General features: G+C 43.3%; 1 protein-coding gene across 4 annotated transcripts in view; it reads left to right on the top strand.

The window, feature by feature from the left end:
- Positions 1-21,682, top strand: part of LOC124001481 (disheveled-associated activator of morphogenesis 1-like) — an 85,496-nt gene extending 63,814 nt beyond the window's left edge. For 3 of the 4 annotated variants that reach the window (XM_046308286.1, XM_046308287.1, XM_046308285.1), the window contains exons 4-26: positions 59-130; positions 1,111-1,205; positions 2,449-2,782; positions 3,042-3,152; positions 3,247-3,350; positions 3,461-3,527; positions 3,629-3,746; positions 4,346-4,484; positions 5,183-5,241; positions 5,360-5,547; positions 6,590-6,868; positions 7,321-7,428; positions 8,387-8,413; positions 9,749-9,846; positions 11,045-11,129; positions 13,518-13,624; positions 15,751-15,839; positions 17,423-17,591; positions 17,744-17,851; positions 18,536-18,596; positions 18,762-18,893; positions 19,916-20,086; positions 20,400-21,682. In XM_046308286.1, the coding sequence (XP_046164242.1) occupies positions 59-130; positions 1,111-1,205; positions 2,449-2,782; positions 3,042-3,152; positions 3,247-3,350; positions 3,461-3,527; positions 3,629-3,746; positions 4,346-4,484; positions 5,183-5,241; positions 5,360-5,547; positions 6,590-6,868; positions 7,321-7,428; positions 8,387-8,413; positions 9,749-9,846; positions 11,045-11,129; positions 13,518-13,624; positions 15,751-15,839; positions 17,423-17,591; positions 17,744-17,851; positions 18,536-18,596; positions 18,762-18,893; positions 19,916-20,086; positions 20,400-20,606 (2,928 nt within the window). In that variant the 3' untranslated portion in view covers positions 20,607-21,682. The remainder of the gene's footprint in view (positions 1-58; positions 131-1,110; positions 1,206-2,448; positions 2,783-3,041; positions 3,153-3,246; positions 3,351-3,460; positions 3,528-3,628; positions 3,747-4,345; positions 4,485-5,182; positions 5,242-5,359; positions 5,548-6,589; positions 6,869-7,320; positions 7,429-8,386; positions 8,414-9,748; positions 9,847-11,044; positions 11,130-13,517; positions 13,625-15,750; positions 15,840-17,422; positions 17,592-17,743; positions 17,852-18,535; positions 18,597-18,761; positions 18,894-19,915; positions 20,087-20,399) is intronic. The other variant, XM_046308288.1, reaches the window with a different exon arrangement.
- The last annotated feature ends 3,409 nt before the right edge of the window (positions 21,683-25,091 follow it).

The following is a 25,091-nucleotide window of genomic DNA, read 5'->3' as shown; positions in this document are numbered from 1 at the left end:
GGAAGGAATGTGTGTGTGTGTTTTATGTAACCCTTTGTCTGTTTGTTTTCTGTTTCAGGAGGGAGAAGAGAGCAAGGGTGCGACTAGCTGGCCAGAGTTCTATATCGACCAGTTGAATTCCATGGCTGCTGTAAGTATCCTTCTCCCCTCATCAAATACCCAACCTGTACTTGGCAAATATAGCTAACATTGCAGATGCAAAACAATAACACACAATAACCAACCATGCTGTAGTGTAGACAGAGCCATGTGATTTTGGTGTTGCACTAGCCACTTTATAGAGTAGACCCTCTATTTTATGGGTATCTCTCCTTGTAAAAGCTTATGGTCTGATGCTAAATCTGTGGAAAATTTGAGTAAATTAAGGGGGGTAATATCAATTTGTTTTATAGTTTTGCCTGGAGGGTGGGGGTGGGGGTATGTGTGTGTGTCTCTTATAATGCTACATATTTCTCACATATGTAAATAACTGTGAAACCCTCACAGTTTATATTAGGCAAATATGCAGTATAATAATGACCTTTTATTTAACCTGGTAAGTTATTGAGAACATATATTTTAAAAATATATGTGCTGAAAAGGCTTGTCCATCTGAACATGCACTATTTGACGAGCTGATGACGTTAATCTATGGTCCCTTAATGGAATCTCACACCCGGAGTTGTGTGTTAAATCTCCACATGCTTCCTCTGGTTTGGAGGTAGTAGTCCTGGGGGGGATCTCTATAGGCTAATTTAGGATGTTTTCACAGGGCAGTGAAGTTACAGTAGCACTAGGGCTGGCAGGTGTGAGATTCTGGTTGGATCCCTAACTTCTAACTGTTACCACAGGGTGTAGCCTGCTCCAGGCCAAGTAAAGGAAATGACCTCCAGTCATGTATCAGTGAAGGAGCTGCTGGTGGTCTGCTGGGATAATAGGATAGTAGCTGCCTGCTGGTGGTCTATAGCTAGGGATAGTAGCTTACTGAGCAGATTCCTTCCCAGCACTGTGAATCAGTTCTTATGGCCTGGAAAAAACAGAGAACCATAACGGTCCTAAAACAGAGCCTTGAAGGACACCATTTTGAGTTTTAGTGAGCACATTGTCATTGAGTCGTCTTGTCATCACCAGAGGAAGACCCTTATTGCTTTGGAAATGGAGGATGAGGAAGAGAGGAACAAGACAATAGAGAGTTTAAAGACAGCTCTAAGGACACAACCCATGAGGTAAACCAGTGACACTCACACACTCATGCTCCTTTTAATGCTTACTTGTTCTCGTATGCATGCATTCAATTATGATGTGTGCTATGTATGTGTTTGTGAAACCGAAGGCTGAAATTGAAGAATTGGATAGCCTTAGGTCACATGAGATCAAGTTTCCCTTTCTTTTATGAGATATTAGTTAAGATAAACTCATATTCTATTTCGAGCATAAGTCATAACATATTTTGGCAGAGAGTGATTTAGTGAGTCTGCTATTTTCACAAAGTAGGTTGAGTTAATTCACTGTTAATTCAGTCTCCGAGTCCATTCATCATCATTAGAGTGACCTAATATGATTAATCACCAGACTAGGCTTTGTGTTGAGAGCCATTCAGACTCAGTTCCAGTCCAAACACCACTGCATTAATATGATATTACAGCTCTATAGACCACACCGCGTAGACTAGTCTGACACACGCACACACACACATGCACGTATGCAAGCACACACACGTGAGGTAAAATGTCTTCCCCTTAAGGTCCTCCAGAGGTTAGGTCTCCTTCTCACCTTTCACCTCTAACCCCTCCCAGGGGTCATGGTAGTTTATCACCAATGAGCTCTCTCTGTTTTCCTCCATGCCTGTTTTACTGTGCTAAATGGCGCTTGGCTGCTGGCTGAGGATGTTTATTTGTCCTCTGTTCTTGTTTTCATGGAATGACAACTGCAATTCCAGTTGCTTACATTGAACACATATGCACACTGAAAGCACATGCAAACACACGTGTGCAAACTCTTAGTTTTGTTAAACAAAGTGAAGTTACTGTGGAGGGCAACAAAGGGATCAAACTGTCTATAAATATAATTTAGTCAATTTTCTTAGAACACATGGTCACCACACTATTTTACATTTTATTTATATATTTTTTTTATATAACCTTTATTTAACTAGGCAAGTCAGTTAAGAACAAATTCTTATTTACAATGACAGCCTACCTCGGGCAAACCCAGACAACGCTGGGCCAATTGTGAGCCACCCATTGGGACTCCCAATCACAGCTGGATGTGATGCATTCTGGATACGAACCAGAGACTGCAGTGACGCCTCTTGCACTGAGATGTAGTGCCTTATACCGCTGTGCCACTCGGGAGTCTCAAAGGGCTCTGGTCAAAGGGCTCTGGTCAAAAATAGGGGGAATAGGGTGCCATTTCAGATGCAACCTGTCTCTCTCCCTGACCTTTACCCTCAATCCTCATCCTTTAAAGGTTTGTGACGCGGTTCATCGACCTGGACGGTCTGACCTGCATCCTGAACTTCCTGAAGAGCATGGACTACGAGACCACCGAGTCCCAGATCCACACGTCCCTGATTGGCTGCATCAAGGCCCTGATGAACAACTCCCAGGGGCGCTCCCATGTGCTCTCCCACACAGAGAGCATCAACATCATTGCCCAGAGCCTGGCAACTGAGAATGTCAAGACCAAAGTGGCAGTGCTGGAGATCATGGGCGCTGTGTGTCTGGTGCCAGGAGGGCACAGGAAGATCCTGGAGGCAATGCTGCACTATCAGAAGTTCGCTTGCGAGAGGACTCGCTTCCAGGTGGGAAGACAGACACCGTAGCCTCACAGACACCACTGTAGCCAAGTGTTCAATTGGGCTTTTCACACTAATGTGTTAGGCCAAGGTTTTCCTTAACCGTGTGTTAAGGCTGTGCCAGAGATATTGCATGGTCTTATTCACTTAACATTTATAACTTTCAGATGTTTATCTAATTCGTGTTTACGACCACAGCAATTTTTTCCTTAAGATCATATTACTGATGCTTACTCCTTATTTCTCCTCGTTTCTCCTGTCTTAGACTCTGCTGAATGACCTGGACAGGAGTACGGGGCGCTACAGGGACGAGGTCAACCTGAAAACAGCCATCATGTCCTTCATCAATGCAGTGCTTAGTCAGGGAGCAGGGGAGGTGAGTACTCCTCTTCCTCGAAGTCTTTGCCCTCTTATGGTCCTGTTGGTTGTCTTCAGAGAGTCTTAACTGCTATGTGTACTGTACTCCACAGTCGAGCTTTGAGTTCAGAATTCACCTGCGATACGAGTTCCTTATGTTGGGCATCCAGCCAATCATCGATAAACTGAGGTCTCACGACAACTCAACGTTAGACAGGTGAGTGAAGTCATAAACTGCGTGATTGGTATAGTACATTTAAGATCTAGACCACACTGTCATACCCAACTGCAGTAGATTGTGTCTGACCATGAGATGTTGTCTTCCAGGCATTTGGACTTCTTTGAGATGCTGAGAAACGAGGATGAACTGTCTTTGGCAAAACGCTTTGACACTGTGAGTAACATTGGTATTTACCTATACAGTACATGGAGTTTGTAATAGTCGTTTCTCTGTCTACTAGTTCTAATATCAGCGTTTGTTTTTTGTTGTTGCAGGTGCACATTGACACAAAAAGTGCCACGCAAGTGTTTGAGCTCATAAAGAAGAAGATGAACCACACAGATGCACACCCGCACTTTATATCTGTCTTACAGCACTGTCTCCTTATGCCTTGTAAGTGCCACCTACCTCCTGTCCGCCATTCGTTTGAGTTTGCCAAGACTCTTCAGGCCTCAACTTTTACATCTTTGAGAACTAGAACTGTTTGGTTTCTCAAAGGGATCCAATGTGGTTGTATATCAGTGTTTTTTAGTGTATTTTAGAACAGCAGTAAAAATGATGTCCTCTCTCGGTAGTTTTAAATACCTGGAAATTATTGTTGGAGTTCTGCTTATGTAAGGGATTTCTCTCTAGAGCATGCTCTGCCTTTGATAAGAACTTTCTACACTACAGCGGAAATGTTGTTCCTCCACAATGCTTTAGCTTTGTGTATGTTGTCCTGAGGGAGCTGACTTCAGCCTAATCTCTCCCCTTAGACTCTGTCCTTATTGTGTTGCTATGTGTATGGTAGGATTTCATGGGCATAGATTTAGCCTAGTCCTAGACTAAGAAGCATTCTCAACGGACAATCTCAATTAAACATGCTTTTTACTCCAGGACGAGACTTAGTTTGTGTCCAGAAGACTGGCCCTAGATGTTTGTTGTTACATATGCATTGGCTGGCGCAATCAAATGTTCCCTTAGGGTATTAATAAAGCTCTCTCTTCTCTCAGACAAGCGTAGTGGGAACACAGTGCATTACTGGCTCCTCCTGGACCGCATCGTCCAGCAGATCGTCCTGCAGAACGACAAAGGTCATGACCCTGACGTCACCCCCCTGGAGAACTTCAACGTGAAGAACGTGGTGCGAATGTGAGTGAGAGGGGGGAAATGTTTCGACATGCCTGAGTTGTGTCTGAGTCTGGTTTGACGTTCCCCGCACGGCAGAGGGCTGACGGTCTTCATCATAAATCTCCATGTGTTATTTAACATGCCTCATTCCAGAAATGGCTTTCAACCCGAATATGGTGATCATGAATATAAACAGTGCTGTATATTTATTAATCCGTTCATTTTATCCTGGGCTGCCATGATCAAAATCACTATTGGTCCAGGTACTGTACATCACAAATATTACATGTAAAATATGTATGTCCTATTATCACTTTCATTTTACAATCCTACCAATGCTATTTGCTGATTTAGCATGAATACCCTGATCCCTTAATACCAGGATTTTAATAATTCCTTTTTGAAAATATAATCCAGAATTAAAGCGCTTTGATCTGTTTTTTGGATGAGGAAATCTGTGACACGTAGAATTCCAAACACACATACACAAACATCAGTCAACCCCTTCAGCTGCCTCTTGAAAATCTCATTCTGACTCTGGGTTGGTTTAGAAGAAGTTTACAGGTTCCCTGTTGTCAACTCTGATCACCAATGACTTGTCTAATGAACCCGTTTTTAAAACTAAGCCTATGCCTAACCTCAGTGGCGGGGGGGTAATGCCTAGTGGGATTTTGCTGCGATGTTTAATACGTTAGATTAACCTCTGTTCTTCTGCTCAGGCTGGTCAACGAGAATGAAGTCAAACAATGGAAAGAACAGGCCGAGAAAATGAGAAAAGGTACACACATTTCTGGTTTCTATTAGCGTTGGAACTGTCGGAAGGCAGACCTTTCTGTACTGTGTATCATCATACTGATGACTGCTCTGGTCTCGACTGTTCTGGTCTGGTTTCTCAGAGCACCATGAGCTGCAGCAGAAGTTTGATAAGAAGGAACGCGAGTGTGAGGCCAAGACCCAGGAGAAGGAGGACATGATGCAGACGCTGAATAAGATGAAGGAGAAGCTGGAGAAGGAGTCCAGCGAACACAAGCAGGTCAAGCAGCAGGTGGCCGACCTCTCCGCCCGGCTGCATGACCTCAGCACTGTACGTTTGTTTGTTTAGATCTCTGTTTTAGCTCACAATGGGGATATCTTCCAAAAGTCCAAGGAAAAACCTAGAAAATAGCATCACAAAATGCATTGTCATTTTATGTTACACTATCACATCTTTACACCTTACTCATTCTTTTAGCTTTTCCAATCAGGAATAAAGGCAGGATGCTTTGGTTATAGTACAGTTGTATATGAACAACAACATAGCCTGCTGTCTTGCGAATTCCTACGATAATTGCGTGCTAAACAACAACCATAGCAGTTGGCTATACAGCACAAACAGATCTGGGGCCAGGCTAATGTCCTCTTTTCAAATCAAATCAAACTGTATTTGTCACATGCGCTGAATTCAACAAGTGTAGACCTTACCGTGAAATGCTTACTTACATGCCCTTAACCGAAAGAGCAGTTCAGGAAGAGTTAAGAATATATTGACCAAATAAACGAAATTAAAAAGTAACACAATAACAATAACGAGGCTATATACAGGGGGTGCCGGTACCGAGTCAATTTGCCGGGGTACAGGTTAGTTACATTGACCACCATTTGTTTTGTATACTGCTGCTACTCGCTGTTTATTAACTATGCATAGTCACTTCACCCCTACCTACATGTACAAATGACCTCAACTAACCTGTACCCCCGCAAATTGACTTGGGAGGTGTTTAGTCCCAGGATCCTTAGCTGAGTGATGAGCTTCGTGGGCACTATGGTGTTGAATGCTGAGCTGTAGTCAATGAACAGCATTCTCACATAGGTGTTCCTTTTGTCCATGTGTGAAAGGGCAGTGGAGTGCGATTGAGATTCCCCTTCACCGTTCAGTTTAGGAGTGGATACACAGGATGTTTGATTACTGCACAGTTAGACATGAACAACAACATTGCCTTGTGATGTTCTTCCAAATCAATATATGTTGATTAGAACTGCTCTAGCTAGTACAGAGTGCTTCTATGATTTCCATGATGTAACAGAAATTATTGTAATACATCCAGTACTAATCGAATATACATCCCAATGTGTCCCATTTTTTTCAGAGGCCAAATGCAAGTGTTCCTGGTGGCCATCCACTCATACCTGGGGCCCCTGGAGGTCCCATACCACCCCCTCCCATGCAGGCTGCCATGCCCCCACCCCCTCCACCACCCCCTGGGGGCATGCCTCCACCGCCACCCCCTCTACCCGGTGGCCCTCCTCCTCCTCCAGGCATGGGTCCCCCTCCTCCACCTGGAGCTCCCATGGGACCAGGGCTGAAAAAGAACATCCCCCAGCCCTCCAACCCACTCAAGTCATTCAACTGGGCCAAGCTGGCTGAGGTCAGTGAGTTCTGCTTAGTTAGAACGTGATGGGGCTGCGTCCAAAATGGCACCCTATTCCCCATGAAGTGCACTAATTTCGACCAGACCTCTATGGACCATGGTCAAAAGTAATGCACTTAATAGGGAATAGGGTGTCATTTTGGTCAAAGCCAGTAATTACATTTTTTTGTGCATGTCTGTCTAGTACAGAGGGAGTGAGTGCTGTGCTGACAAGGCAGACAGAACAGAGGTTTTTGTAGCTACATCTGACTGTCCAGGGGGAATGAAGGATAAGGATTGCCTTTTTACCCAATGCTTTATCTCTTGCATTGTTTGCACAATGGCATGAAATCAATATCGCAAACCAGCCCTCGACGTGTTTATATGTTGTTGTTGTAACCTCTAGAGTTCCAGGGGTGTGTGTATGGCTTTTACAGTCTTAGTTATGGATGGGGGCTGTTTTGTTGCAGAATAAGCTGGAGGGCACTGTGTGGACGGACGTCGATGACATCAAGGTTTTCAAAATCCTGGACCTTGAGGACATCGAGAAGACCTTCTCTGCTTACCAGAGACAGCAGGTATAGTTTAACACCTAAATACCAAAGTATTACTGTAGAGAAAAGGCATTTCAGTATATAGCAATTCATCCTTAAGCACAGGACACAAGACCTCGAATCACTTCTTAACAATTTGCATGTAACTACTTTGAGTGTTTCCATGGCCACTGACCATGCTGTTCTAACAAACACTTCTAGCTAGTGATAAACACATGCATGCCATTGCACTCTGTAACTGAATCCTTCCAGCAGCACTTCTCAACACATTGTCTGGAACTGGCTTAAAGGGCAATCAGGCCATTACAGAGCATTTTACTATAGCCTGGTCTCAGATCGGTTTGTGCTGTCTTGCCAACTCCTATGGTGACAATGACCTTAAGGCTTGGCAAGATAGCACAAACAGATCTGGGACCAGGCTAGCTTTTTTGTTTTTTTGTAGGTCCGATCAATTGAATCATCTACTTTGTGAGTGTTCCCAGACGGAATGCATGTTTGGAACAGGAAGTAGCCATGCTGATAACATGGTCCTTGGATAGTTTACTGATGATTCTGCATGAGAAGGGTGACATTTTTCATTAAGCCTTTATATGTCCACAATGTCTATTCTAGTTCAGTTGAAATCCTCCAGATATCACTTTTCCCATACATTTTCCTTTAACCAACCTAAAAAGTCTGTGATTGGAAAGGTTAGACTAGGGCCCAATTCCCATTACTAACAGCCCATTAAAAGTATAAATAAAGTTGCATCAAATTGAATTCCTTTTGTTGTATAAGGAATTTATGAATTTTAAGCCATGCTGTTTATGATGTGTCTGAACAAAGTTAATTTGCATCTCTGACTCATGACTCCGCTTTTCCTCACAAACAAATGCATAAATGGCCGCTGAGCTGGCCCTGTATTTCACCATACATAGCCTACTGCACGCTTGTTCTGATTAATAATGAATGCCGAATCTTCCTTGCTTCCTGCCCACCTTAGGACTTCTTAACAATGAACAATAACAAGGTGAGTGACCTCTGACCCCTCTGGCGTTTACCCTACTCTGCTTCTGTGACGCTTCTGTCTTGATGCTCGCTACCGTCCTTCATCGTACGCTGCTCTCTCTCTCTCTCTCTCTCCTTGTCTCTGTCCTGTTTATGTCTATGGGGATCGTGTGTCTCTGTGTGTATGTGTGTCCGTAGGGGTGAAATACTTGTGAAAGCCATGTCTTCCTGCAGCCTCCATCTCTGTGTTTCTGTGGATTTATTCTTTCAATCGAGACTTTTAGAATATACTGTACTTCTAAACACACCAACATGATGTTTGAATGAACTGTTTTATTGGTTATCATTTCAAGATGTTTCTGAACATAATTAGCCAAATTGGTTTTGTGGCACGCAGTCAATTCTGCAAACAGCTGGAGTCTTGCAACTATAAAAAAGTGCCAGATCTCCGTTTTCCAAAAACAAATCTCTCCTGTATTCTTGGGGTGAAGCAATTGATCGCCAAACACACTATTTCACACAGCCTGTAACACAGCTGTCCTCCATTTGGCAGTTTCAAATACTGACCCAGTCAAAGGAACAATTTGCTGTTTTATGTTCATACTGTGTGTCTCCTGTGCATCCTGGGCTTTTGTTAGGGTTTATGGTGGATGCATATGGGTATCGTGTCTAGTCTTTGTGTGTGTATGTGCGTGTGTGTGTGTTTTGTGGTCTGGTTACTATGTACCAGCAGGTGGTGAAATGGAAGAGGCCTTACAAACACTTGTTCCAATTGCCGTTGATCAACAGCTAAACTGTATGCAGGTGTGAGTCAGCCACAGCCCTCCACCTAGCATAGCATGGGGCACTGTTATTCCTGGATCTTATTCATTACGCACAAATTTGAATACTGACTGAGACAAGCAAGGACTACTTGGGCTTGTACAATAGGAAACACACATTTTTTGTTTTACGTTGCAAAATATTTTTCTACGTGTTCCCTAATGAATATAACCCTGGTGTATTAGGTGTGGCTCTTCCTCCCAGAGAGAGTATCATTTAAGGTCATGTAGTCACAAGCATTTGCTGTGTTCAGCAAATACTGCATCCAAAAGTGCTTAAGTATGATGAGTGATTTACAATTGGGTGTTTATTAAACAGTAAAGCTGTCTAAATCTAGCTTGATGGTAGAGTATAATTTAAGGTCATGTACAGTAGTACAAAAAGAATGAGCTGTTCTGCGTGCTAGCCTCCATCCCAAAGTGCCTTAAGTGTGATAAATTATACAATATTCTGTTTACATGAACGGAATGTGAAGTTCAGCTAATTACGGTTCATGTTCAAACTCTTCCTTCCCTCCCAAATGTTCTCCTTCCAGAAAGAGTCCGAAGATGATACTGTGACCTCCAAGAAGGTCAAGGAGCTGTCAGTCATTGACGGTCGCAGAGCCCAGAACTGTAACATCCTCCTCTCTCGGTTAGTATTTGACCTTTCTACCCCATGACATCATTGCAGAAGTATGTCCTACTTATATTAGTGGAGATCACTTATTGTGATCGTGTCCATCTGATGGGTGCTTGAAATGTCTTTTTCCACACACATACATGTACGCGTACAAACACACACATACTTCATTTGTTAATGTACACAGCCAAGTGTGTACATTCAATTCGTATTTAATCTACCATTTGAGCAATTCTGTATTTACATCAACTTCGACTCAAGTTGAGAGATCATTTTTCATATTTGACAATGTGTTTAAACATCAAGTGCAGCCAAGAATAAAATATGTACTTTGTAACGGGATGATGTTGGCCAGGAACTATTTGCTGCTTCATTACTGTCATCCCTGGTCTCCATGGCAGCAACCACAAACAGAGGCCTGTGTCCTTTCTACTAAGTTAATTTCATGTAGCTATCCTTCAATTTAAACACTTGTAAAAGAAACCTGAAAGTTTAAGGGATTCAAGCTATTTTGATTGCTTCCTGTATTTAAAGTCTCATTCAATATTTGTGGTTTATGAACAGCGGTTCATTCCTTTTTTCGAACTTGCAGACCTGAAAATGTTTTATTTCTGCAAAGTGGTGTCAATTATGCATTAACAAGCCTTTTCAGACTGAGCCAACACTTTGAATAAGGCTAACATGTACATTTCTTTAATAAAATTGACATGACTGAATCTTAATTGCTCTGTCATTAGTGTGTGCCTAAATCAGGTATTTGGACTGTGAGAAGTCCTGTCAGAAAGCACCGTGGTCTGCTGTGGTAGGCTAGGGCTTCAGGCTCAGATGATGAGGGTGTTTGTTTGCCAAGGGAGCTTTTCAAAGAGCAGAACCACCAGGCTTTCTGCCACCTGCTCTCTCTGGCTGGCTGGCTCTTTCTAATAGCTGTGACTTGAAATATTGACTCTGACTCTTAAGTTCTGGACTTTACTTTCTTTTTAACTGACACTTAGTGCTTTTCAAAACGGATACTAACTGATAATTGTTTGAGGTGACACATGTAGAACAGTACATTACATAACAGGAATGCATTTCACATGACTTTTGAAACAAAAAGTAAACACACCCATAACAAGGCATTAACTGCTACAACTGGTGTCCTCTCTTGTTGACCATTTAGAACTGGTGTACAGTAGTCCTCTGTGGTAATGCTGATGCTGTTGTGTTGCAGCCTAAAGCTGACCAATGAGGAGATCAAGAGGGCCATCCTGACTATGGACGAACAGGAGGACCTGCCCAAAGACATGCTGGAGCAGGTGGGCCCTCCTCTCTCACTCATACAGCATGTAGCCCTCCTCTCAGCTTAATGGCTTTATACCATATAGCAGGTCCCAATTCCCATCCGATCCATCAAATCAAATGTATTTATAAAGCCCTTCTTACATCAGCTGATATCTCAAAGTGCTGTACAGAAACCCAGCCTAAAACCCCAAACAGCAAGCAATGCAGGAGTAGAAGCACGGTGGCTAGGAAAAACTCCCTAGAAAGGCCAGAACCTAGGAAGAAACCTAGAGGAACCAGGCTATGAGGGGTGGCCAGTCCTCTTCTGGCTGTGCCGGGTGAAGATCATAACAGAACATGGCCAAGATGTTAAAATGTTCATAGATGACCAGCAGGGTCAAGTAATAATAATCACAGTGGTTGTCGAGGGTGCAACAGGTCAGCACCTTAGGAGTAAATGTCAGTTGGCTTTTCATAGCCAATCATTCAGAGTATCTCTACCGCTCCTGCTGTCTCTAGAGAGTTGAAAACCGCAGGTCTGGGACAGGTAGCACATCCGGTGAACACGTCAGGGTTCCATAGCCGCAGGCAGAACAGTTGAAACTGGAGCAGCAGCACAGCCAGGTGGACTTGGGACAGCAAGGAGTCATCAGGCCAGGTAGTCCTGAGGCATGGGTCCTAGGGCTCAGGTCCTCTGAGAGAGAGAATTAGAGAGAGCATACTTAAATTCCCACAGGACACCGGATAAGACAGGAGAAGTACTCCAGATATAAATCAAATCAAATTTATTTATATAGCCCTTCATACATCAGCTGATATCTCAAAGTGCTGTACAGAAACCCAGCCTAAAACCCCAAACAGCAAGCAATGCAGTTGTAGAAGCACGGTGGCTAGGAAAAACTCCCTAGAAAGGGAAAAACCTAGGAAGAAACCTAGAGAGGAACCAGGCTATGTGGGGTGGCCAGTCCTCTTCTGGCTGTGCCGGGTGGAGATTATAATAGAACATGGCCAAGATGTTCAAATGTTCATAAATGACCAGCATGGTCGAATAATAACAAGGCAGAACAGTTGAAACTGGAGCAGCAGCACAGTCAGGTGGACCGGGGACAGCAAGGAGTCATCATGTCAGGTAGTCCTGGGGCACGGTCCTAGGGCTCAGGTCCTCCGAGAGAGAGAAAGAAAGAGAGAATTAGAGAGAGCATATGTGGGGTGGCCCGTCCTCTTCAAGCTGTGACGGGTGGAGATTATAACAGAACATGGCCAAGATGTTCAAATGTTCATAAATGACCAGCATGGTCGAATAATAGTAAGGCAGAACAGTTGAAACTGGAGCAGCAGCATGGCCAGGTGGACGGGGGACAGCAAGGAGTCATCATGTCAGGTAGTCCTGGGGCATGGTCCTAGGGCTCAGGTCCTCCGAGAGAGAGAAAGAAAGAAGGAGAGAATTAGAGAACGCACACTTAGATTCACACAGGACACCGAATAGGACAGGAGAAGTACTCAAGATATAACAAACTGACCCTAGCCCCCCGACACAAACTACTGCAGCATAAATACTGGAGGCTGAGACAACAGACTGACCCGAGCCCCCCGACACATAAACTACTACAGCATAAATACTGGAGGCCGAGGCAGGAGTGGTCGGGAGACACTGTGGCCCTGTCCGACGATACCCCCGGACAGGGCCAAACAGGCAGGATAGAACCCCACCCACTTTGCCAAAGCACACCCCACGCCACTAGAGGGATATCTTCAACCACCAACTTACCATCTTGAGACAAGAGCGAGCATAGCCCACAAAGATCTCCGCCATTGCACAACCCAAGGGGAGGGGGGGGAATCATGATCCATCCCCCTAACCCTTCGATGTTTGCAGATCTGAAGGGTCTGGATAGGTATCAGCAGCTTCCACCATTTAGCTTCCACCTTACAGGTGATGCTTTGATGACGACTAATTGATGACGTGTAACCATAAAACTCTGCATTTTTGATACAGTTTGTCACGTTTTCTTACTTCCTCATCCCCTGTTAAACTTTTCTCAAAACCACTGAGCCTTCATGTTTTTTGTCGCCCCATAATTATGATGGTTACTAGGTGAAATACTATAGTAATTTCAAATAAGACTTTTCGTTGCTGTTGCTTTAGGGACCTAAATAAGGGGACTGGGTTAGTGACGGTTGGAGTATTTGTAGGGGTGGGGCATGGCCCTGCCCGGATGGCGTAGGTAATTTAGCAAGGGTTTAAAGGATCTGAATGCTCTCTTTACTTAGTAATGTGGAAACTAGCTTTACCTTACATTTTGTGCCAGAAAGCTCACCACACATTAGCTATCACAGTGAATCTACTGTATATGGGGATTAGCATGTGGATGTACAAGATCTCTTGGTAACAGTCTTCTCCCCCCTGTTGTGTTCCTGTCCAGCTGCTAAAGTTTGTCCCAGAGAAGAGTGACGTGGATCTCCTGGAGGAGCACAAGCATGAGCTGGACCGCATGGCCAAAGCTGACCGCTTCCTCTACGAGATGAGCAGGTACGGACTTCGTTTCGGTATCATAATACAAAATTGGTACTATTACAATGTGTATCACTACATTCCCCATATTAGGCACTAGCCACAGGATGTTATTTTGTTGTTCGTATACTGGAAAATACTCAGGTGCTCTTGGATGACAAGGGAAGTTGACTTAAAAACGACTTAATTGTTTAAAAGTAGTCTTCATCAGGGACTGACTCCATTGTTGGTTTACTGTAACAACACGTTCTGTGTTTATAGTATCACCCTGAAGAAGGCACAGTGGATGCCGACATTTTGGTGTTTTACCCAATAAATTACTGGGAGTTTATACATATGGAGTGTGTGACTGTCTTTGTTTTATAGCTTACAGTTTATTCGCCGTTAGTCATCACCTCTACACTAAATCATTTTCTCTGGGTGTGCGCCAGTTCATGCTTTTTATAGTATTGTAATAAAATGTCAGGAATTTAGACCGATCATTGGGCGGATTCGATAATGCTGGTCTATGGCCCATGACTTGAATGGTGAGGGAGGAGTGCCCTTCTCAAATGGAACAGTAATCTGCGCCTCTCGGTTATGTTGTCAACAAGGCAGAATGGTGCATCGTCCAGAAACATACAACATCTCTTTTCCATACAGTATGCTAGAATTTTGTTAGGCTTTGAATGGGCCACCTAGCTCATGCCCGGAGGCAGCCCGGTTCCATAACGAATGTAATCAACTTTCACCCAGTGCAAAGCACACCTACCTGGGCGCCCAGGCCAGATGAATTGAATCCCCTCATTGTTTTACAACACCAGGAGCATATGTATGACACAGTGACACATGCTAGCTGGATGTGAACATCTTTTTAACATACATCTCTTTGGCATATCTAACTGCTGAGGGACATCACTCTAGACATTAAAAAGGTGCCAGTGAAGGCCATTGGTCCAGTGAGGGTTTGGGGAGAATGTAGAAGGATTGGGATCGTTGTTAGTAAATCAAATTAACAGCACTGTATTTGGACCTGTTTAGGTCAAATAGATGCTCTCCATTTAATTCACTATGGACTATACTGACGAGATTCAGCCCCCAAACTGTTTAGTTTTTTTTGTGGTGGCAGGTAACCTAGTGGTTAGAGCATTGGGACAGTAACCGAAAGGTCACTAGTTTGAATTCCTGAGCCAACAAGGTGAAAAATCTTTCTGTACCCTTGAGCAAGGCACTTTATTGCTCAAGGGACTTAATTGCTCAATGTTCACTCTCAGGGGGAGTTGGGACATGCAAAAAACACATTTCCATTTCAAACCATGTGTAACAAGACAAATAAGCACCCACCAAATTATGATGATTATTAATATTATGTTTTAAGTATAATATGTGTGTGTAAATGGTTGATTTCTTTGGATTATTCTTTACCATGAGTCACTGTCTACAAGCTGAGGGGGAGGCTGTGGTTGAGGGGGAGGCTGGTGTGTAGGTGGCGGCAGGCAGCTGAACTTTCCATGTACCTCATATTGTTCATGAATTAATATGAAGCCCCCCTGGGGAGACATTCTCGGCTCGCGCAGCAACAAAGAACAAAACCCCAGGGATAGGGCTCACTGTTTTAATAGCTCTCGCTTTAATGAGCACTCTGTGTTACAAATGAAGATTGGATTACTAGATTACAGGAAGGGAAACAATGTGCAGGTTCTAATGTACAAGTGTAGCACCAGCACCATTTTTTTCCATGATGTATCAAGCCGTTTACTATGGGAATAGAGACTTCCTTCCAGGATCTGGCGACGTTTGTGTTTTGGCTTCCTGAAAACATTGTAGCCATGGAAACAGCGTTTGGGCAGGGAGAAGGAAAGGAGCTTCTTTATTAAATGTGCTCTGAGTTTTCCATGTTGGGTATTTAATCCAGTAAGATCATTTGTAAAAGATGTTGCAAAGATGGGTTTTTTTTGTCACAAAACCTTCAGAATGAGTTCAAAGTCATTTAACCCCGATTGTTGTTTAAATGTATGAACAAAACCCCCAAAAACTGTCTTTCTATTCAAAAGTTCATGCCCTTCATTTAGGACGTTGTGTAATATGTTACACAAACCGTTTCAGTGGAGCGTTGTATCTATGTAAACTCCTAATGAACCTTTTCACTTCAAACTAAAATACAGGATCAACCATTACCAGCAGAGGTTGCAGTCCCTCTACTTCAAAAAGAAGTTTGCTGAAAGAATCGTCGAAGTCAAACCTAAAGTTGAAGGTAGGATTTTCTTTACAATGTTCGATGCTCAAATTATCTACCTTTAAACCTTTTTAATAACTGATTGGACTTTGGAATCAAATGTAAACATACTCTAATGAGAGATGCTGGCAATAATCAAAGCCTGCAGATATAATGCTATCTAAGGTGTTAAAAGGTACACTATATATACAAAAACCTTCACATTAGTGGATTTGGCTATTTCAGCCACACATGTTGCTGACAGGTGTATAAAATCGAGCACACAGCCATGTGATCTCCGTTGACAAACATTGGCAGTAGAATGGCCTTACTGAGGAGCTCAGTGACTTCCAATGTGGCACCGTCGTAGGATGCCACCTTTCCAACAAGTCAGTTTGCCAAATTTCTGTCCTGTTAGAGCTGCCCCGCTCAACTGTAAGTGTTGTTATTGTGAAGTGGAAACGTCTAGGAGCAACAAAGGCTCAGCCGTATAGTGGTAGACCACACAAGCTCATAGAATGGGACCCGCCGAGTGCTGAAGCGTGTAAAAATAGTCTGTCCTCGGATGCAACACTGGCAACCAGTTCCAAACTGCTTCTGGAAGCAATGTCAGCACAAGAACTGTTCGTTGAGAGCTTCATGAAATGGGTTTCCATAGCCGAGCAGCTGCACAGGAGCCTAATATCACCATGCGCAATGCCAAGCGTCGCCTCGAGTGGTGTAAAGCTCGCCGCCATTGGAGCACTGGAAATATGTTCTCTGGAGTGTTGAATCACGCTTCACCATCTGGCAGTCTGACGGACAAATATGGGTTTGGCAGATGCCAGGAGAACTCTTCCTGCCCAAATGCATAGTGTGAACTGTAAAGTTTGGTGGAGGAGGAATGGTCTGGGGCTGTTTTTCATGGATCGGGCTAAGCCCTTTAGTTCCAGTGAAGGGAAATCTTAATGCTACAGCATACAATAACATTGTAGGAGCATGACAATGCCCCGTGCACAAAGCAAGGTCCATACATAAATGGTTTGTCGAGATCAGTGTGGAAGAACTTGACTGGCCTGCTCTGAGCCCTGACCTCAACCCCATCAAACACCTTTTGGGATGAATTAGAACGCTTACTGCGAGCCAGGCTTTATCGCCCAACATCAGTGTCCAACCTCACTAATGCTTTTGTGGCTGAATGGAAGCAAGTCCCCGCAACAATGTTCCAACATCTAGTGGAAAGCCTTCCCAGAAGAGGGGATGCTGTTATAGCAGCAAAGGGGGGACCAACTCCGTATTAATGACCATGATTTTGGAATGAGATGTTCAACGAGCAGGTTTCCACATACTTTTGGTCATGTAGTGTATGTATGAGCCTTTATAGGGACTAGGATGCAATTTGGGATTCAACCAATGTCTTTTGGGGCGGCAGGTCGCCTAGTGGTTAGAGCGTTGGGCCAGTAACCGAAAGGTTGCTAGATCAAATCTCTGAGCTGACAAGGTAAAAATCTGTCGTTCTGCCCCTAAACAAGGCAGTTAACCCACTGTTCCTTGGTAGACCATCATTGTAAATAAGAATTTGTTCTTAACTGACTTACATTTTTATTGAACTATGCATCCTCGTAACTTCTTCCTCTCCCCAGCTCTAACCAGGGCCTCTAAAGAGATGCTGCAGAGCCGTAACCTCAAGCAGCTTCTGGAAGTGGTCCTGGCCTTTGGTAACTACATGAACAAGGGCCAGAGGGGGAACGCCTATGGCTTCAAAGTGTCCTCACTCAACAAGATCGCTGACACCAAGTCCAGCATTGACAAGTAAGAAATGGTCTGGTTTATATATCATATATATACTCCATTGATATGAAAAATGACTTGTACTGTACATAGGAGACCTGTCCAAATGACACAACTCTAAGTTTAAAAGAGAATGACGTTGTGTGTGATGTATATGATGCTTGTGTTTGTAGGAACATTACTCTGCTGCATTACCTGATCACCATCCTGGAGCAGAAGTATCCCAAAGTGGCTGTGTTCCAGGAGGAGCTTCAGAGTGTTCCAGAGGCAGCTAAAGTCAAGTAAGAACTGCTGCTAAGGATGACTGAATCAGAACCCCCCCCCTCCACCCCCATCACACACACGCACTACCGATACTGTTTCATAAACCTACGTTGCGTTCATGTCTGTGTAGCAATTGTGTGTAATTAACCTTGTAACAACAGTGTAAAAGTTGAGTCTTCCTCTCTAAGCTAAATTTATGGTGCCTGACTTTAAGTGGAAAATGTGAAAGGTTAAGACCGTATTGCTGTGTGTGTTGCCTTACAAACCTTGTTTACATAGTGGGTCTAAGGTCATATTTATATTGTCTGGATTTGTCAGAGGCACAGGTTGTCCTTAATGCCCCTAATTCAAATGTGTGAAGTGTGAAGTGTGAACCCTAGAACCTTTGGTAGGTCAAGGTGTTTCCTGTCTTACCAGAAGAAAGCAATAGTATAGCAAACAGCATAATCCATAGATTTAAGGAAACCTAAAACGGTAAGAAAACATGTTGCAAATAAAGATAATCTCAGTTAGTTTCTGTTAAAACCTTGTGAACCCTGAATCTATTTATTTCCTGAGTGAGAAGGGAGGAAGTTGGGTTTTATTGTCTCACATTTCATGTCTCTAAGTAATAGCTTGATTGGAGAACAGATGGTTTGTAATTGCTTCATGTGAATAAACTCCAGTCCCTCTCTTTCCCTTTCTTCTCTTCTTATCCACAGTATGACAGAGCTGGAGAAAGACATCAACAATCTACGCTCTGGTCTGAAGAGTGTGGAGCTGGTGAGTGGCCATTTTATGTTGGTTTCCCTTAATGAAGCCACACATGATATCTCAGGCAGTGTAATTAGGCTTACACTCCTCTACCAAGGGCATGGTACTGTGCTCTTGTGTTGTGGGTTGTCTGATGGCAATCATGTAATTCTCCTGTAATGCTGTTCCCTGTAGGAGCTGGATTTCCAGAGAGGTCTTCCTCAGGTTTCGGGGGATAAGTTTGTGTCTGTGGTGAGCCATTTCATCACTGTGGCCAGCTTCAGCTTTTCAGAGGTGGATGATTCTCTGACTGAGGCCAAGGAGCTGGTGAGAACGGGGGGCAGAGGGCTGGGGGCCATGCTGTCTGTCTGTCTGTCTGTATGTGAGGACAAAGCCCTTCAGACCACGGCAACTTGATAGGAACACTCATGGTTACACTCAAAATGGGTGTTGGTTCACCCATCACAGAACACTGACTTGAATGGGAATGTACATTCTAGTAGTTGTATTTCTATGGGGTTGGGGTCGTGTTGTCCATCTTTCCCCTCCTCTCCACAACTAGGAGCTCTAATAGAGCTATAAAAAATAATTGATGGGCATCGCAAATCCTGTAACATTATCCTTGGCCACATAACCAAGTAGGTAGCACACAGTCTACTTACTGCAGCTTTGAAGTCACCTTTTAAAGATCGAAACAACTCATATATCTGGGAATGCTATGCCTCGTGTTTCACTGTATTTCAACGACATAGTAACTCGAGCACAGTATGGTTTACAGTCTACCTGTGTGGACATTGGAACCTCTGAATATAGGCAGTTAGTGTTTAACTAAGATGGGTCAAGGCTATCAGTTTCAAAGGCGTGGTTTCCCCCGACCCCCCCCCCCCTCAAATATATTTGATACATGTGCAGGGGATAGAGGGTTATTTATGCGTCAAATTACACTTTACAAGGAGGAAGACACTATCTCTGTTGGGATTAGACCCTGGGTCAAATACTATTCGAAATCTTTCAAATACTGAGTGTTTGCCCTTCCCTGTCTGGAGAGCCAGGTGAACATTTGCAACAGTTCTGTTGGTTCCAATGTGCCAGACAAGCCAAGATAATGTATTAGTTAGGATTTAAAATAGTATTTAAACCCAGGTGGGTTCTGATTTAAAGCTAGATTAATCAACCAGGCAGTGTATCACTGAAAGAATGTTCACCTACATTCACACTGAATCACCTGTGACACACAGACTGCATTTCATTACATCTTGATGAAGGATCACAGATACTCCTTTTTCTTTCCAGGAAAGAAAGTTTGACCATCTTGAAGTGCTTGGTGTCTAACTTTGTTTTCTCTCCAGTTTCTGAAGGCAGTGCAGCACTTTGGAGAGGATGCAACCCGTGTGCAGCCTGACGAGTTCTTTGGAATCTTCGACCAATTCCTGCAGGCGTTCGCTGACGCTAAGCAGGAGAATGAGAACATGCGCAGACGCAAGGAGGAAGAGGAACGACGGGCCCGCATGGAAGCACAGGTTAGATTGTTAAGATTGTCTATCTCCAACCACAACACTAGAGAGAGTCACCTATGGTCACCATTTCACCACCCATTCATTATGTAACAATTATTACAAATGGGTATCAAACTAGTGTTTGTGAGATTACACAGTATGCAAGCTACTCTTGACCGAGTCACACTCAAATGTAGGTCAAGAGTAGTGCTCATTTACTCAGTATTGTAAATGAGCACTACTCTTGTACTGCTGTACTGCTCATTTACTCAATACACCAAATACAATGCTACTGTAAGTGTGAGTCACTTAAGTTCCTCCTGTTTTGTCCCCTCAGCTGAAGGAGCAGAGGGAGAAGGAGCGCAAAGCCAAGAAGACAAAGGAGAACTGTGAGGAGGACGGTGAATTCGACGACCTCGTTTCAGCCCTGCGCTCCGGGGAGGTGTTCGATAAGGACTTGTCCAAGATGAAACGCAACCGCAAACGCGTCAACTCATCAGCTGAGACCAGCAGGGAGCGACCCGTCACCAAACTGAACCTCTGAAACAACAGATCCTGTCTTACTGGAGCTAAGCTATGCTGCCCTCTGGTGTCCTGGCATGAGCCTAGTGCCCCCAGTTTTGGGAGTGGACAGAATTCACTTCTAAAATGGAACTGAGCAGGAAAGGGGGTGGACAGAACTCTACTTACTCTTCTGCTACTCAAGCAACAATAACCCAGAGCTTGTGTCCATCTGGAAACAGACATATAAGATATTACCTCCTCTGAAAACCATGAACTATGGATAAGGAGTGACTCTCTAAGCTATTTGTGTTAATTGCCAAAACCTACACTTTTAAAATGCTGTGCTCTGAATGACAGTTTTTCTCCTGTCGCGGATGGGACACTTTTTTTAATAGCATAGGGCTGTTGCCCTGGAGTAGGACACTCTTCTTGACCCTTCCTACCTGCAAGAATTAGCAGGAAGTGGAATGGAAAGCCAGGGGTCACACGCGCACACACCGGCTGCGACACATTTCCTCTTTTAAACGGGAGAAAGTGGAACTTCTTTCCTGCTATTGTGTTCAGTCAGTCAGACACCTCTAGAGAGTACAGTAGAGGATGCCAACCCCATGCAGAGAAACAGTGTCTCTTGAAGCACAATCAATCATGTATGAATTACGTTTTTGAGATGAGCAAAAAAGCATAACAAGAAACACATTTTAATACTGTTCTTATCACAATTTTGCAAAGACCTAATTTAGATATTTAAAACCAAATCAAAGATGCAATATTACCATTTTATTAGAGCCTATAACTTTCATCTATTAAAATACTCCATTAGAACTGAAATATACAGTATTGTAGAAGAGTAGGATCTAATTTTAGGCCTGCTGACTTGAAAGGACAATGTCACTGTTTCTATAATATTTGAAGAGTTACCAAAAATAATTGCTCTTCCTTTGGTCATCCTAACACACGGAGGATATCAGTCTGGAAACTATGCAGCCCAACATTTGTTTTTTTGTTCATTACTGCCATGTACCAGTCAAAAGTTTGGACACACCTACTCGTTCAAGGGCGTTTCTTTATGTGTACTATTTTCTACATTGTAGAATAATAGTGACGACGTCTAAACTATGAAATAACACATATAGAACCATGTAGTAAGCAAAAATATGTTAAACAAATCCAAATATATTATACAGTTTTGATTCTTCAAAGTAGCCACCCTTTGCCGTGAATGACAGCTTTGCACATTCTTGGCATTCTCTTAACAAGCTTCATGAGGAATGCTTTTTCAGCAGCCTTGAAGGAGTTCCCACATATGCTGAGCACTTGTTGGCTGCTTTTCCTTCACTCTGCAGTCCAACTCATCCCGAACCATCTCAACCCTGTTGAGGTCGGGTGATTGTGGAGGCCAGGTCATCTGACACAGCACTCCATCACTCTCCTTGGTCAAATAGCCCTTACACAGCCTGGAGGTGTGTTTGGATCATTGTCCTGTTGAAAAACAAATGATAGTCCCACTAAGACCGAACCAGATGAGATGGCGTATCGCTACAGAATGCTGTGGTAGCCATGCTGGCTCATTGAAATGTATTCCAGGTGACTACCTCATGAAGCTGGTTGAGAGAAGGCCAAGAGTGTCATTAAGGCAAAGGTTGGCTACTTTGAAGAATATAAAATATATATTTGATTTGTTTAACGCTTCTTTTTGGGTTACTACATGATTCCATATGTTATTTAATCATTTGGATTATTCTACAATAGTACAAATAAAGAAAAACCCTGGAACGAGTAGCTGTGTCCAAACTTTTGACTGGTACTGTATGTGTATATTATGTACATACTGTATGCCCGTTCCAGTGTCACCTCACTTGACTCTCAAAAAATCTAGGCGGCAGTCTTCCTTCTCCCTACAGTTTTCAGCTATTAGCTTCGCCCATGAGTGGCTCATTTGAACTACAAACGTTAATCATTGCTTGCGATGCGGCTTTCGAAACATATGGCCCTTATCCTTCATCAGAAAGAATCCTTCAAATAAAAAATATACACTTACTGTAGCAGTTTTGCACAGATCCAGCTATGGGTGCCTTCATCTGACAAAACGACACTCCCCGAACTACGATTACACACAGGGGTTATGAGCACCGTCTTCTGTAATTAGCACAGGTGGTTGCCTCTTCCGCCTGTTTTCCGAAAAACAAGCGCTGTAACATAGAGATATGGCCGTGTGGGAACCCTAACCCTATCAAGGTCTGTATCAATTGAACCTTTTTTTGCTGATCTATGACATAAGGTCCTTATGCTTCCAAAGCCGTACCGCAAGCAATGCATTATTGTTCAGATTCAGCGTCGGGGCTCATAACAAAACTCCCCTGTACAGAAGACGCCTTCATCCAATGTGTGTAATGGAATGGAACCGAGAGTCAAGACCATGGGCTATTCCTCACTGTAACATGTACAGCAGAAAGATTTCAGTTATTTAGTCTTCCCCAATTAGTAAAACCTTTTCTTAAACCTTTGGTCACATTTCTACCAACACCCTCCTTACTTAACTGTGTGATAGCATGTCTGATGTATGTGGATTCTTTCAATACAGCTTTATTATTATTTAAACAACTTTCTATTTCGAAACTAAAGTAATAAACTTGGATGTTAATTATCTGTTGAATCTGTTTTTTTAATGTTTACAAGCCAAAACTACAACCAGTAATTCATCTCGGATTGTATTAAACTGTATTCCTGTTTTCCAGAAATAAAGACTGGTATTCATCTCAGAGTTATAGTAAGGAGCATCCTCTGGTGGCCAATGTGCAAAAGTATCTATTTTTTGGGTTCCATTTCCATGTTTTCAAGACATTCTTTGAGGACACAAATTTGCTTGTTAATTGTATTACTTTGGATACTATTCAATTCAGAAAGCATTGGGAGTAGGGACTTGATCTCTGATAAAACCTCTGGCGACATAGACAGCAATAGTAATGACGTCTTTTTGTAGGCACCAACTCCGCCATGGCTCCTTGGCCAAAACCTATGGGGAAATGAATGAACGCCAAAAATAAAGGTCTGTGGTAAACACATGAGAGAATCTTCATCAGCTAACGTCACTTAGTACATTTTTAAGGATTTATGTAGTCAAAATCACATAAAGCACAAAACGGCTTCATAATTCATAAAGGTCATGTTAACTGACTGATATTATCTCATAGAACAAAATGTATAAATTGTCTTAAACCTGTGTTAACCTCAGACCTTATTTTCTGTTGAGTGTGAAAACCCCAGCAGCATTGCACCTACTACCATACCCCGTTCAAAGGCACTTCAATCTTTTGTCATGCCCATTCACCCTCTGAATGGCTCCCATACACAATCCATGTGTCAAGGTAAAACATTTTTTATTTAACCTGTTCCCCCTTCATCTCCACTGACTGAAGTGGATTTAACAAGTGACATCAATATAGGATCATAGCTTTCAATTGAATTCACCTGGTCAGTCTATGTCATGGAAAGAGCAGGTGCTCTAAATGTTTGAAAAGTAAAAATTGTATTTATCAACTGAACACCAATCAAACAAAATTCAACTCACAGCTTGTTTTGTACACTCTTAGGGAAAAAAGGTGCTAGAAACATATAGGGTTCTTCATTTTGTTCCCATAGGGTAACACTTTTCGGTGCTACACTATGTGAACTGAGATAAGGCGGAGCTTTACATAGCATGGACTTGTAGATGACCTGGAGCCAGTGGGTCTGGCGACGAATATGTAGCGAGGGCCAGCCGACTGGAGCATACAGGTCGCAGTGGTGGGTGGTATAAGGTGCTTTAGTGACAAAACGGATGGCACTGTGATAGACTGCATCCAGATTGCTGAGTAGAGTGTTGGAAGCAATTTTGTAGATGACATCGCCGAAGTCGAGGATCGGTAGGATAAGTCAGTTTTACTAGGGTAAGTTTGGCGGCGTGAGTGAAGGAGGCTTTGTTGCGGAATAGAAAGCCGACTCTAGATTTGATTTTCGATTGGAGATGTTTGATATGAGTCTGGAAGGAGAGTTTACAGTCTAGCCAGACACCCAGGTACTTATAGATGTCCACATATTCAAGGTCGGAACCATCCAGGGTGGTGATGCTAGTCAGGCGTGCGGGTGCAGGCAGCGAACGGTTGAAAAGCATGCATTTGGTGTTACTAGCGTTTAAGAGCAGTTGGAGGCCACGGAAGGAGTGTTGTATGGCATTGAAGCTCGTTTGGAGGTTAGATAGCACAGTGTCCAAGGACGGGCCGGAAGTATATAGAATGGTGTCGTCTGCGTAGAGGTGGATCAGGGAATCGCCCGCAGCAAGAGCAACATCATTGATATATACAGAGAAAAGAGTCGGCCCGAGGATTGAACCCTGTGAACCCTGTCTGGTTCATCCTTGGGAGCAATATCCAAACGCCTGAAGGTACCACGTTCATCTGTACAAACAATAGTACGCACGTATAAACACCATGGGACCACACAGCCGTCATACCTCTCAGGAAGGAGACGTGTTCTGTCTCCTAGAGAT

The sequence above is a fragment of the Oncorhynchus gorbuscha genome, linkage group LG17 (genome assembly GCF_021184085.1).
Source record: "Oncorhynchus gorbuscha isolate QuinsamMale2020 ecotype Even-year linkage group LG17, OgorEven_v1.0, whole genome shotgun sequence".
NCBI classification, from domain to species: domain Eukaryota; kingdom Metazoa; phylum Chordata; class Actinopteri; order Salmoniformes; family Salmonidae; genus Oncorhynchus; species Oncorhynchus gorbuscha.
This window is presented reverse-complemented; position numbering and strand designations above follow the sequence as displayed.